Here is a 14,150-nt window from a genome sequence, read left to right as displayed (position 1 = left end):
TGTTCTCCATAGTGGCTGTATCAGTTTACATTCCCACCAACAGTGCAAGAGGGCTCCATTTTCTCCACACCCTCTCCAGCATTTATTGTTTGTAGAACATTTGATAATGGCCATTCTGACCAGTGTGAGGTGATACCTCATTGTAGTTTCGATTTGCATTTCTCTAATGATTAGTGATGTTGAGCATCCTTTCGTGTGTTTGTTGGCAATCTGGATATCTTCTTTGGAGAAATGTCTATTTAGGTCTTCTGCACATTTTTGGATTAGGTTGTTTGTTTTTTTGATATTGAGCTGCATGAGCTGCCTGTATATTTTGGTGATTAATCCTTTGTCACTTGCTTCATTTGCAAATATGTTCTCCCATTCTGAGGGTTGTCTTTCTGTCTTGTTTATGGTTTCCTTTGCTGTGCAAAAGCTTTTAAGTTTCATTAGGTCCCATTTGTATATTTTTGTTTTTATTTCCATTTCTCTAGGAGGTGGGTCAAAAAGGATCTTGCTGTGATGTATGTCATAGAGTGTTCTGCCTATGTTTTCCTCTAAGAGTTTGATAGTGTCTGGCCTTACATTTAAGTCTTTAATCCACTTTGAGTTTATTTTTGTGTATGGTGTTAGGGAGTGTTCTAATTTCATTCTTTTACATGTAGCTGTCCAGTTTTCCCAGCACCACTTATTGAAGAGGCTGTCTTTTCTCCATTGTATATTCTTGCCTCTTTTATTAAAGATAAGGTGACCATACATGGGTGGGTTTATCTCTGGGCTTTCTATCCTGTTGCATTGATCTATATTTCTGTTTTTGTGCCAGTACCATACTGTCTTGATGACAGTAGCTTTGTAGTATAGTCTGAAGTCCGGGAGCCTGATTCCTCCAGCTCTGTTTTTCTTTCTCAAGATTCCTTTGGCTATTCGGGGTCTTTTATGTTTCCCTACAAATTGTGAAAATTTTTGTTCTAGTTCTGTGAAAAATGCCATTGGTTGTTTGATAAGGATTGCATTGAATCTGTAGATTGCTTTGGGTAGTAGAGTCATTTTCACAATGTTGATTCTTCCAATCCAAGAACATGGTGTATCTCTCCATCTGTTGGTATCATCTTTAATTTCTTTCTTCAGTGTCTTATAATTTTCTGCATAGAGGTCTTTGGTCTCCCTAGGTAGGTTTATTCCTAGGTATTTTATTCTTTTTGTTGCAGTGGTAAATGGGAGTGTTACCTTAATTTCTCTTCCAGATTTTTCATCATTAGTGTATAGGAATGCAAGAGATTTCTGTGCATTAATTTTGTATCCTGCTACTTTACCAAATTCATTGATTAGCTCTAGTAGTTTTCTGGTAGCATCTTTGGGATTCCCTATGTATAGTATCATGTCATCTGCAAACAGTGACAGCTTTACTTTATCTTTTCCGATTTGGATTCCTTTTATTTCTTTTTCTTCTCTGATTGCTGTGGCTAAGACTTACAAAACTATGTTGTATAATAGTGGTGAGAGTGGACCACCTTGTCTTGTTCCTGATCTTAGAGGAAATGCTTTCAGTTTTTCACCATTGAGAATGAGGTTGGCTGTGGGTTTGTCATATATGGCCTTTATTATGTTGAGGTAAGTTCCCTCTATGCCTACTTTCTGGAGAGTTTTTATCATAACTGGGTGTTGAATTTTGTCAAAAGCTTTTCCTGCATCTACTGAGATGATCATATGGTTTTTCTCCTTCAATTTGTTAATATGGTGTATCCCATTGATTGTTTTGCGTATATTGAAGAATCATTGCAATCCTGGGATAAATCCCACTTGATCATGGTGTATGATCCTTTTAATGTGCTGTTGGATTCTGTGTGCTAGTATTTTGTTGAGCATTTTTGCATCTATGTTCATCAGTGATATTGGCCCGTAGTTTTCTTTTTTTGTGACATCTTTGGTTTTGGTATCAGAGTGATGGTGGCCTTGTAGAATGAGTTTGGGAGTGTTCCTCCCTCTGCTATATTTTGGAAGAGTTTGAGAAGGATAGGTGTTAGCTCTTCTCTAAATGTTTGATAGAATTCTCCTGTGAAGCCATCTGGTCCTGGGCTTTTGTTTGTTGGAAGATTTTTAATCACAGTTTCAATTTCAGTGCTTGTCATTGGTCTGTTTATATTTTCTATTTCTTCCTGGTTCAGTCTCGAAGGGTTGTGCTTTTCTAAGAATTTGTCCATTTCTTCCAGGTTGTCAGCCACCAGTTTTTATAAAGTTTATTAGAAGCCAGTCACGCCCATTCATTTATGTATTGTCTGTGGCTACTTTCACATTTCAGTGGCAGAGTTTGCATAATTAGGACAGAGACTGTATGGCCACAAAGCCTATAACATTTAACATGTGGCCTTTGACAGAAAAAGATTGCTGACCCCTGATTTTAATTAAACTGAGCTCTTCGCAGTCAGACTGAGTGGAAAGGCTGTGAAGTCAAGGCAGACTTGAGATTGACAGTTGACACCAAAAGAGTCACTGAACCTTAATTTATTCATTTGTGAAATGGGGATATAACAGTTAGCTCTCTTATTGTCATGACATTAACCTGACATGTATAAAAGCATATGTTCCAAGTACACGGTAAGCCTTCAACACAAGCCATTCCACAGCTTCTTTTAGCACTAGGCTTATTTTCTTCCCCATCCACCTCCATCTCTGCCTCCCAGAATTCTACTTATCCATCATTCCCTGTAACTCCTTAGTGAAACGTTTCCTGATTCCCAACATTTGGATGTGATTTCTCATTCCCCTGTATAATATGTTTTGTATTCCCTTCTAGACTATAAGTTCATTAAGATTTAGTAGTTACTTAAGTTGATATCTCCTACATAATACCTCACATGGAATAAAGACAGACTGATTATTTGTTCATTTGAATTGAATGAATTTACAAGGGAGAGATCACTGTGGACTAGCATTTTTAGTGAAGACTTCATTAAGGAGCTCCTCTCAAATAAGTATATGTGTGCTACATGGGGGTATGGTAATTGAGAAAAATGTGAGGTCAAATAAAGCTTGTAACTTTTAATTATCTGCTTTATGATGTAATAACCTTGCAGTTTTCTATAAAAGTTTCCAGGTCCTTGTGCTAGTTTTCTGTTGCTACCTAAGAAATGATCCTAAAACTTATGTTAAAACAACAAACATTTACTATCTCACACAGTTTCTAAGGGTCGAGAATCCAGGAACAGTCTAGCTGAGTGGTTCTGGCTCAGGGTATTTCATGTAGTTGTAGTCACATTGTCAGATGGGGCTGCAGTCATCTGAAGGCTTGACTGAGGCTGAAGGATCCTCTTTCAAGCTCACTCACGTGGCCATCGGCAGGAGGCTTCACTCCCTCAGCACATGGGCTTCTCCCTGGGGATGCTCATGACATGGCTTCCAAGAAAGTGCGTGTGTATGCGAGAGAGAGAGAGAGGGAGAGAGAACTGAGACATAAGCCACAATAGCATCAATTATATCTGCTTTATTTTATTGGCCATACAGACCAACCTGGTAAAATGTGGAAGGGAACTCCACAAAGGTATGCATAGCAGAGGATGTGGGTTGTTGCGGATCTTTTTGGGGTCTGGCCATCACAGTGCTTGATACCTGGGTAGTATTTACCCCAAAGGAATAATGTTTGCCTGTTCACATGAATGAAGCAATTGTTATCTCATCAGTGTCATAGTTTTTAAATTTTCAAAAAGATTTTAAAACCTGTTATCACTGTGAATGAATTCTGTTTAGCTTCCTTAATATGAGGTTAAAGGACCTTTAGTAAAATTATAACTGTACTTTTATATTACAGAATAATTTCTGTTTATTGTCTAGTTGTCTTTCACTTTTCTGTTGAAATCTTGTTTCCTCTTCTCTCTTTTAATCATTCAGATTATTTTCAACATAAAATAACCAAAGGGAAAGAGACAGACAATTTTTCAGCAGAGGATTCAGAAAGCCTTGGAGAAACTACTGATGTCTTAATTATGGTAATGGTTTTCCTATTTATGTGATATAGATATAAGTTCCTCATGTATTTGTATGTGTATGTCTGTGTATATGTATGTCTACTTCCTAAGCCGTTATATACATAGAAAAGCTTTTGTTTTTGTTTTGGTTTCATTCATTATTTTAAAATCAGCTTTATTGAGGTATAGGTTACATACAGTAAAATTCATTTCAACTCTCACATTATTAGTATGCAATTGAGAGTTGATTATATGACTATATGAACTGTTTTGTGTTAATTTCACTTATAATTTTTAAAAATCAATATATAATCATATATATAAATATATAATCATATGTATAAATATATAATCGTATATATAGTCTTTATTCTTTTTAGAACATATTTTTTTAAATTTATTTCAGACACATATGATGAGCCTGAATTCCAATGAAAAATTATTAAAGTTATCGCCAATTCAAAAACAAAAGGTATAATATAGAGAGTTATTTTCACTATGATGGGTAAGAACAGTTTAAATTATTTATATTTTTCTTGAAAGGTTTCTGGAAAGAACACAAAAAAGGTAAGCATTCACTTACTTTAGGATTTAAAAGACGGGGATACAATATATATAGCCTCAATTTGGGCTTGTTCTGTTGGTGTGTATTTTCTGTGATGCAACAAGAGTGGCAGAATTTCACTGCCGAAATTTGCTCTTTGGAGTCACTAACAAGTGACGATAGTCATACTTTGTTACCGTCAAGGCAAAAGATTTTTATTACAGTTCTTAAGTATTGGAAGAGGCTACTGTTTATGAGTGCCTCTCACACTTTGGTTGAGTATGACTTCGGGTGAGTTACCTTGTTGACCTTGCAGGATGATATTAACATCTTTTCTAGCTCTAAAATTTTGTGGTTTTAGTTGAAATATTTGGTAATTGCTTTTACAATGTTTGGAATAGGCTTTAATTTATCAAGGAATTGGTAGCATAAAAACAAGATTAAACATTTGGAAATTAGTCAGAAACTATGCGTGGGTGATAAAGAGAGACCTTTAATGAATAACAAATGAATAGCAAGAGGAAGGAATATTCTGGTTTTCACAACCCTGGAGAGATAAAGGCCTGTCCTGAAATCATTTGCTTTTTCTGGCTTTAAGGACCAGTGATGTGAAAGGATGAAGGGTTGAAGATTAGAAAAATAAATTGGAGAAATGTAAATTGAAGGACAAAGGCTGCAGAAAACATTTAATTTCTATTTCTAGTGCCTTTGCCACATTGTTAAAATAAAAATCCTCAAAATCAAAGTCACTGAAATCCAAGAGAATCTTGCTAAATTATAAAAATTTAGTGCCAATCCTCATCAGTCCTATCTATATTTTACTGAGAGCCATGGTGAATAACAGCATTCTTTTTGAATATGGGAGAGCTTTTCTCCTAACACAGTTATGGAAGCTCAGTGACTGATTTATTGACTTGACTATACTTCCAAGCAGACATCTTTTGTATGTCTTTCCTTCCTCTTAGACTCTGGGCTCTGCCTCTTCTGTGCTGCTTTATTGTGCTAGGCACATACATTTAGAAGTTATTTCTGGCAGCTGGGCCTCTGTCTCTCTTAGGGCTCTTGAAAGAATCATGACTTTTTAAAGAAGACACCTAGAACAAACAGAAAAGGAAAGCACTTTCTTTTAAACTGACATATATTTTATACTTCACATAGTCCTTTTAAGTGGAGGCCCTACCAAGCCTAGATATTTTTAGTGAATAAAAAAAGATTTATTATAGTATTTTTTATATATTAATTTTTAACTTGTGCTGTTTTAATAATTTACTTAGCGAAAAATGACCTCTTCCTAGGCCTAGCACTCATCACAATTTATAAAACTTGATTTAGTGAGGTTTTACTCTCTAGAGACCCAAATTCATTGACTATTTCAATCCATTAGCTTGTAGAATTTAGGTCAACAATTTGATTTTTGCCTTATTTTATCCAGCAGGAAATTAATTTCATATTCTTAATGTATCATTAAAATCTCAATGTTTCATTATATGTTTTTTATAAAAGTTTATAAAGTTTTTATAAAATCTTATATTTTACCTTAAGTATTTTTTTCTCATAGTGTTTTTTATGTATGTAAATTATTATAATTAAAGAATATAGTAGATAAAAGGAAGAGGGTCAAAAATTTGAGAACTCAAAGGATTTTGTTTAGAAAAGAAAAATATATTCATTATTATCTAGTGTATTGATAAAAACATTTCATTTGTAGTTTTTTTTGTTGTTGTTTTTTGGGTTTTTTTTTGTATTTTGGCCGCGGCATGTGGGATCGAACCTGGGCCTCTGCAGTGAAAGCGCCAAATCCTAACCACTAGGCCATCAAGGAACCTTCTCATTTATAGTTTTCATTTCAGATTTTTTTCTTCTAGAAATAAGCTATTCATGATTTCAAATTTTTAAAAATTTCATATTTTCATTTATTTTCTTTAATTTTGAGAATTTCATGGAATCAAAAGACCAATCAAAATTTGACAAAATGATAGGGAAGGTAGAAAACTGTACATTTTTTAGCAATATTTTGCAAAATCAGTCTGGAAATATATTTAAGAATTGATTCAGATTAAGAAAAGGGGCAGAGAATAAATATTGATGGTACTGTGCATAATGGCAAAGTTAAGGCAGGTGGTAAATTTGAAAGTTAAACACAGATATATGTTACTAAATCAAAATTAGATGTTCCACAGACTTAGAGAGTGGCATAAATTATCCCCCCCCAAAAAAAAAAATCTGAGCAAAACGTCTGATAAAACTGGGCATTTTTATTCTAGTGAAATTTATAATAATGCAAAATCTTGGCAGTATTTTGTAATAGATAAGTTACCTTTGTCAACTAATAGTAGTATGACGATTACTTCAAAAAATTTACAGAAACAAGAAACAATTGAGAAACTGAAGCAGCATACAGCTCATACTGAAAATGATGGTAGTAATGAATATGAAAGTGAAGAGATGTCCAAAAAGATGAAAGAAGGGAAAGCATATAAACAACTTTTGGCAAAAGGAATGTACATGATGCAAGCAGCTGTGACTATGGAAGCATTTTCAGATGAGGACGTAGGTAACGACTCAGGCCAGCAAAGGCCTCAGGCCAACACCAGTGCAGAGAGTTTGCAAAAAGGGATATTTAGACATGAAAATAAGCATGGTGTCTATCCACTTAATAGTAAGGAAATAGAAAAGGAAAGTGACGAAGGACAAAGTCAGAAGGATTCAGAAGTGGAAGAAATAGTCTCTAAGACGGAAACTGGTCTGGTGAAAATGACAGGTCTGAATGATATAAGAAAAAGTGAAGAGAATAGAAAAAATATTGATACATTCCTTGACGACTTACCAAATAGAGACATGAATATTGAGGATGAAGAAAATAAAAACTTTGTTAAGGAAAGTAAAAGTAGCAAGCAAGATATGATCTTTGACAATGAAAGAGAATCTATAGAGGAGCCAGACAGTTACTTGGAAGGTGAAAGTGAAAGTCAGCAGGGTACAGCTGATGGATTCAAGCAGCCTGAGTCAATAGAATTTAGCAGTGGAGAGAAAGAGGATGAAGTGGAAACTGACCAAAACTTGTGGTATAGCAGAAAATTTATTGAACAAGGACATGAGGAAGAGATCGAACACAGAATGTCCAAATACATGGCAAAATATGGTTTTAAGGGTGACCACATATCAGAGGAGCAGGAAGGAGAAGATGATTCAGAAGGAAGAGGAACAGAGGAGCAAGAGATAGAGATAAATGAGGAGGTGCCTGGAGAAAAAGAGGAGGAGGAAGCAAAGCTCCTGTCAGATGACCTTACAGACAGAGCAGAGGTGAGTGAAGGCGAGGGAAAGCCAGGGGGAGAGGCAGAGCACGTGCCTGAAGGTGGAGGTGAGGGAATCGGGAAGGAGGGTAATTCAGGAGTGGAACAGAGGAGTGGAACAGGAAGTGAGGAGGGGGAGGAGGAGAAAGACAAGGGAGGAGGAGAAACGGAGAGCCTGGGTAAGGGAGAGAAAGACCTGAAAGAGGAGGAGGAACGGGAGCAAAAGGAGAGGGAACAGGGCCATCAGGAGGAAAGAAACAAAGGGCTGGAGGAAGGGGAAGGGAGCGAGCAAGCAGGGGGGGAAGGAGAGGAGGAGGAAGGCAAGGAGGAAGAGGGGGGAGAAGGGAAAGCAGGAGAGGAGAAGAGAGAAGGGAAAGAGGAAGAAGAGAAAGGAGAGGGGGAGGAAGAGCAGGAGGGGAAGGGGGAGGAAGTAGAAGAGGGGGAGGGGCAGGAAGGAGAAGAGGAAGGGCAGGAAGAAGAGGGGGGAGAGGAGGAGGGAGAGGGAGGAGAGGAGGAGGGAGAGGGAGGAGAGGAGGAGGGAGATGAGGAGCAGGAGGGAGAAGGGGGAGCGGAGGAGGGAGGAGATGAAGGAGAGGAGGAAGGAGAAGAAGGAGAGGAGGAGGAAGGAGACGGGGAGGGAGAGGGGGAAAGAGAGGGGGAGGAGGAAGGAGGAGAGGGGGAAGGAGAGGAGGAGGAGGGAGAGGGGGAAGGAGAAGAAGAGGAGGAAGGAGAGGAGGAGGAGGGAGAGGGGGAAGGAGAAGAAGGGGAGGAGGAGGAAGGAGAGGAGAGGGAAGGAGAGGGAGAGGAGGAGGAAGGAGAGGAGGAGGGGGAGGGGCAGGAAGCAGACGGGGAGGGAGAAGAGGAGGGGGAAGAAGGAGGAGAAGAGGAAGAAGGAGAGGGGGAGGAGGGAGAGAGGGAAGGAGAAAGGGAGGAGGAGGAAGGAGAGGAGGAGGGGCAGGAAGCTGAGGGGGAGGGAGAAGAGGAAGGGGAAGAAGGAGGAGAAGAGGAAGAAAGAGAGGGGGAGGAGGAGGGAGAGGGGGAAGGAGAGGGGGAGGAGGAGGGAGAGGGGGAAGGAGAGGGAGAGGATGAGGGGGAGGGGCAGGAAGCAGAGGGGGAGGGGGAAGAAGGAGGAGAAGAGGAAGAAGGAGAGGAGGAGGAGGGGGAGGAGGAGGGAGAGGGGGAAGGAGAGGGAGAGGATGAGGGGGAGGGGCAGGAAGCAGAGGGGGAGGGGGAAGAAGGAGGAGAAGAGGAAGAAGGAGAGGAGGAGGAGGGAGAAGGAGAGGAAGAGGGAGTGGGGGAAGGCAAGGAAAGGGAAAAGAAGGAGGGGGCAGTGAGGGAGAGGAAAGAGGAAGAAAACTGCAGGAGGGAAGGGGAGAAGGAAGAAGAGGAGGGCGATGAGGAAGAGGAGGGAAGGTACCAGGAGAGAGGCAATGAAGAAAGTGGAAGGCAGGGAAGACAGGGTGGAGGAAGAGAATACAGCAAAGTGAGCAAGATGAGAGGATCTGTGAAATATGACAAAGATAAAACATATCCAAAAAAGTTTATTACTAACAGGGAAGGAAAGGGGAAAGAGCATGAAGTACAGAGGTTCAAAATGCCAGTGCAGTCAAAACAACTCTTAGAAAATGGGCCACCAGGTTCCAAAACATTTTGGAATAATGTATTACCACATTATTTGGAATTGAAGTAACAAACTTTAAATTTGACCTGATTATGTCCAGCCAAACAACTTGAACACGTTATGAAGAATAGGCACTCTTTCTGTTATATTGATTTTATGTCATGGTTACCTTACCTGTGGTACAATAGAAACTGATAAAAATAACTTGAGGCACTGGTAAATTTTGGCTTCTCTTAAACTAATATTTTGGTGTATTTTCCCCTGAATTATAAATATATAACTAGAAAATATCAAAAGATCATAGTATATGATTAATATTATTATTTCTCATTAAAGACAGTTTTAGGAAACAGGAGTATATTGTAAAAGTATTTTGTGTATACAAGTAAGTCCCTTTAAAAATGGCACAGATCTTTAAGGGTTATAAAAACGTCTAATTTCTTATAACTATGTTAGCATAGTTTTTTCAGTCTATGATTACAGTTTGCCTACCGTATAGAATAATTTTATAAGAATGAGTGGTATTCTAAAGCTAAAATGAGGAATTCACATTTTTTAAAAAAATAGTGCTGTCTTTTTACCTTTTATGTGTCCTTTTTGCAGCAGTCTACAAAGTGACAGCTGGGTTCAGAGCTTAGACTCTAATGTCTCTTTTAGTTACTGTTTGGTAAATGACAGAATATCTAATGAAATGGAGATGAACGTATATTGTAAAAGTATGAAAAACTTTAAGTATTTATTTCCAGGCAAAGCTACCCATTGGGCTTCAGTTTCCTTATCTGTAAAATAGAATGGATTAGATGATATGGTAACTATAGCCCCTTGTAACTCTTAGATTCTTTCATTCTAACGTGTTTGTTATTTGCATAAGAAAATTTTTTAAGGAAGAAAAATTATACTTTACAATTAATCTAGTTTTCTATGAAATGTTCTTTACTCTTAAAAAATTATGACAGCTTTAATGTCTTTTGTCTTCTGTAATTCTGTGCTTCTAAGCTCCTATCATTTCTGAGCTTTCACTGTACTGTCAGGCCTTCATTCCCAGTACTGCCATTCCCAGTGTCTATTACTTACCTTCAATGTATTCTTCATTCACTATTCTGTAATTCTCTGTTTGCTGTTTGTCAGAATGTTTCAAGTAAAATAAAAATTAAATGTATACAGTCAGTAGTTGTCTGTGAAAAGAGAAACTAATATTAGATATTGAATTTTAGAGAGGCTAGATTTCCAGTAGAGTAATTCCATTGTATGTAGTGCAGCTAGTTTGTTTCATTATTGTTTATTCATAGCTTTCCTTCCCCAGTCCTTTCTATATCTTAGACATGAGGAATTTCTTATACTTTCTTTTATCAAGGAGGACTGTGATGGTAAACATCCTGTGAATTTTGTGTAGTTGAATTCTTTGCACATTTGATTTTTCATGAGTGAGAAAGAATACGAGGAGAAAGACTAGGATAGGAAGTGAAGAAATTCCTAGGAGTAGTTATAAATTTTGTCTTAGCTGCAAGGCTCGCTGGTAGCTTCCACTAACTAACCAAATATGCGGATTTGGCATTGCAGTGTTCTAGCAAATTCTACCACATTCATTAGTGTTAGTAGAATTGAATTAATACTTTGATTAAAATGTATGTGCTCTGTTGTTAAATCTAGTGCAAAACGTGGTTATCTTAGAAGTAGACTTAAGATTAAATAAGATGGATGACAGAAATGGAGTTCATAAAGGAAAAACCTCCAAGGAGATGAGAAACTCTTAAACTCAAGTTACCAATGTTAAAGTTATGGGCATTCCTCTTCCACTGAAGAGATAATCAGCTGGCAATACTGAAATGATGTTCTTAAAATATGTGCATCTCAGAATTTGAACCAGTCTAGATAACCAATTGTAAACAGCATTTCTTACCCATTTCTTCACATTTCCCTGGCCAAAAAAAATTTTTGTACTCTTTTAGAAGCAGTAATTCATGCGTGCCTGGTACTCTGGTCAAAAGAGCACTGGCCTAGTCATTTTCAGACCTGAATTAATAGTTGGTTAAGTAGATTGGAATAACTAGTTCCTTCTTTATTGTCTCCATCTGGTGGTTGATCATACTTTTACTGTAGTTTATCAGTGATCATTTTTGAGGCAAGTGTGAGTTGTGTATGTAGAATCCATTGAATTACAGTTTCAAGTGAGGACTCTGGCAGAAAAATAAGGTAAGCTGCAAAGGAGTACCACAGAAACATCTGCTGCTGCTGACCAGCAGCACTCCAGGTGAGTGCAATTGAAATGTTTTCTATTATTTCACTATAGAAATAAATTTGCTGTATACATGTAGATTAAAAATAAAATGCTACCACGGAGAAAGGTGCTGTAATTCCTCCCTTCATTCTTTCCATTGTGAAAGTTAAATGTGATATTATATGCCCAGTACCTGACACATAACTTATAATTGGTACATATTATTCAGTCAACAAATATTTATGTACCAAGCACCAAAAAGAGAACAGAAGCTACCCCAAATCAGGTGGATCTCAAGAAGTGAGGGCTGCTTACAATCAACTTCCTGTGCCCCTCTAACCTACCAGGGATGTTAGGTAGGTATAGATTTCTTGAAAGAACACCAGGTAAAAAGAGTTCCTATGACTCTGCCTTAACTGTTGCTTATCAGTGCCCTTATATTTCCTGATACCCCCATGTTATTAGCCAAGACTGCCCAAAGATAAAAATATCATTCGTTTGCTAGCACTACTCTACCCAAAGATAAAAATATGATTTGAAAACAAATCTATGACTTTCCTCCATTAAATCCCTTAGTTAATAAGAAGATAGTGCTTTTTATAAGATATGGCTCCTGATCTCAAGGAACCCTCGGCTGTTTATACAGGCTGACCAGAAAATTTACCAGCACAGTAGGGTGCTTCAGGGGTGGCACTTCAGCTGCCACTGGGAAAAACAAGGAAAGGGCTTCCCGGGAGTGATGGTGAAACTTGAACTGAGTCATGAAAAGTAAAACCTATCCAGGCAAAGAGGGGGCAGGGTGATGAGAGCCAGGCTGACGGAAGCCAGGAGAGTGTTTCAGTGTGACTGCAGCCTAGAGTATCCTTTGACCTGGATAGAGGGGCACAAGACCTTCTGTGTTTGTAAAAGATGTTTAAAAAGAGTAAGATTCTGGATTCATTTCAGAGGTATGGAATTCAGAAACCCAAACTGAATGATACTGTATTGATTCATTTTCATTTCATTTTTTGGACCTCTTGCAAAGAGCTCTGAGTTAATCCTGCCTTCTCATTGATGAAACACTATCATCAGTGGTCTGTGCGAGGTGCTTCTCTCTTTATTTAAATTGATTCCCTTTGAGCCTCATTCCCCTTTTCCCTAACATAGCCAACCACTGAAACATGCTTGTCCTTTTATTTGAATGTGTAATTGTAAAACATGTGTTGTTGTTTTTTGTGTATTTTTTTTTAATTTACAAAATGGTATTGTGCTAAAGAGGTCATTCTCTTCCTTGCTTCCTTCTTTTTCCAAGACTCCTTCCTCTCACTGAGGAAAAAATATGTTCTAGCAGTTATTGTTTTCTTTCCGAGGGAGGGAACGATGGGACTTCCCTGGTGGTGCAGTGGTTAAGACTCCACGCTCCCAATGCAGGGGGCCCGGGTCCAATCCCTGGTTAGGGAACTAGATCCCACATGCAAGCCGCAACTAAGGAGCCCACATGCTGCAACTAAGGAGCCTGCCTGCCACAACTGAGACCCAGCACAACCAAATAAATAAATATTAAATGTTAAAAAAAAAAAGAGGGAGGGAAAGATTCTGTTTTATAAAGAACATCTATGAGTTCCAGTTATGGTGGTCCCTGAAATTCTTTAGCATAGGATTCATTAAACTCCAATTTGACATTATAAAATGTTGAGCTAATTCCTATACCAATTAATGTTCCTGAATCTTCTTTGAGTAGAATTCTTAAATACACAATTCTTGTTAATTATACGATTTTTTTTAAGGGAACTTTATTTATTTATTTATTTTTTAATTTATGGCTGAGCTGGGTCTTCGTTGCTGCACAGGCTTTCTTTAGTTGTGGCGAGCGGAGGCTACTCTTCATTGTGGTGCATGGGTTTCTCATTGCAGTGGATTCTCTTGTTGCGGAGCACAGGCCCTAGGCACACGGGCTTCAGTAGTTGTGGCATGAGGGCTCAGTAGCTGTGGCTTGCGGGCTCTAGAGCCCAGGCTCAGTAGTTGTGGCGCTCGGGCTTAGTTGCTCCGCGGCATGTGGGATCCTCCCAGACCAGGGCTCGAACCCGTGTGCCCTGCATTGGCAGGTGGATTCTTAACCACTGTGCCACCAGGGAAGCCCTAATCATGCAATTTTAAGCTAGGAAAGACATTAGCAATCACGCAGCATCTAAGTCAAGAGTCCTGCAAAGGGAAGTAATTGTCACATGTTTATGTTGTTAGCTAGAGACTGACTCTAGAACCCTGCTTAAAACCAAGACTAGGTTTTCTAGCTCAGTACGAATATGTTTTTTATTATATTGTTTCTTTATTGTTTATAGGACACAAAAGCCAACCGAAAGGAACGGGCCATTCATGAATACAGTGAAAATCCAAAAGGTGTGAGCACATTTGACTTCAAAAGCATACTTTTAAAAAGGCTAGATACATAGCATACTACGTTCATGTGTACATACAGATATTTATGCATATATGTGCTGTAACTAAGGAATTATGACTTACACGTATGTATTCTGTTTTACACTTTTTATTGTCA

General features: G+C 38.3%; 1 protein-coding gene across 1 annotated transcript in view; it reads left to right on the top strand.

The window, feature by feature from the left end:
- Positions 1-14,150, top strand: part of RPGR (retinitis pigmentosa GTPase regulator) — a 99,134-nt gene that overhangs the window by 27,863 nt on the left and 57,121 nt on the right. Inside the window, 4 exon segments of the mRNA XM_082378108.1 lie at positions 3,865-3,962; positions 4,348-4,413; positions 6,850-7,788; positions 13,936-13,993. Of these exon segments, the coding sequence (XP_082234234.1) occupies positions 3,865-3,962; positions 4,348-4,413; positions 6,850-7,788; positions 13,936-13,993 (1,161 nt within the window).

The sequence above is a fragment of the Balaenoptera borealis genome, assembly GCF_965194805.1.
Source record: "Balaenoptera borealis genome assembly, chromosome: X".
In the NCBI taxonomy this organism is placed as follows: Eukaryota; Metazoa; Chordata; class Mammalia; order Artiodactyla; family Balaenopteridae; genus Balaenoptera; species Balaenoptera borealis.
The sequence above is the reverse complement of the archived record's forward strand: the minus strand, read 5'-3'. Positions and strand labels throughout refer to the sequence as shown.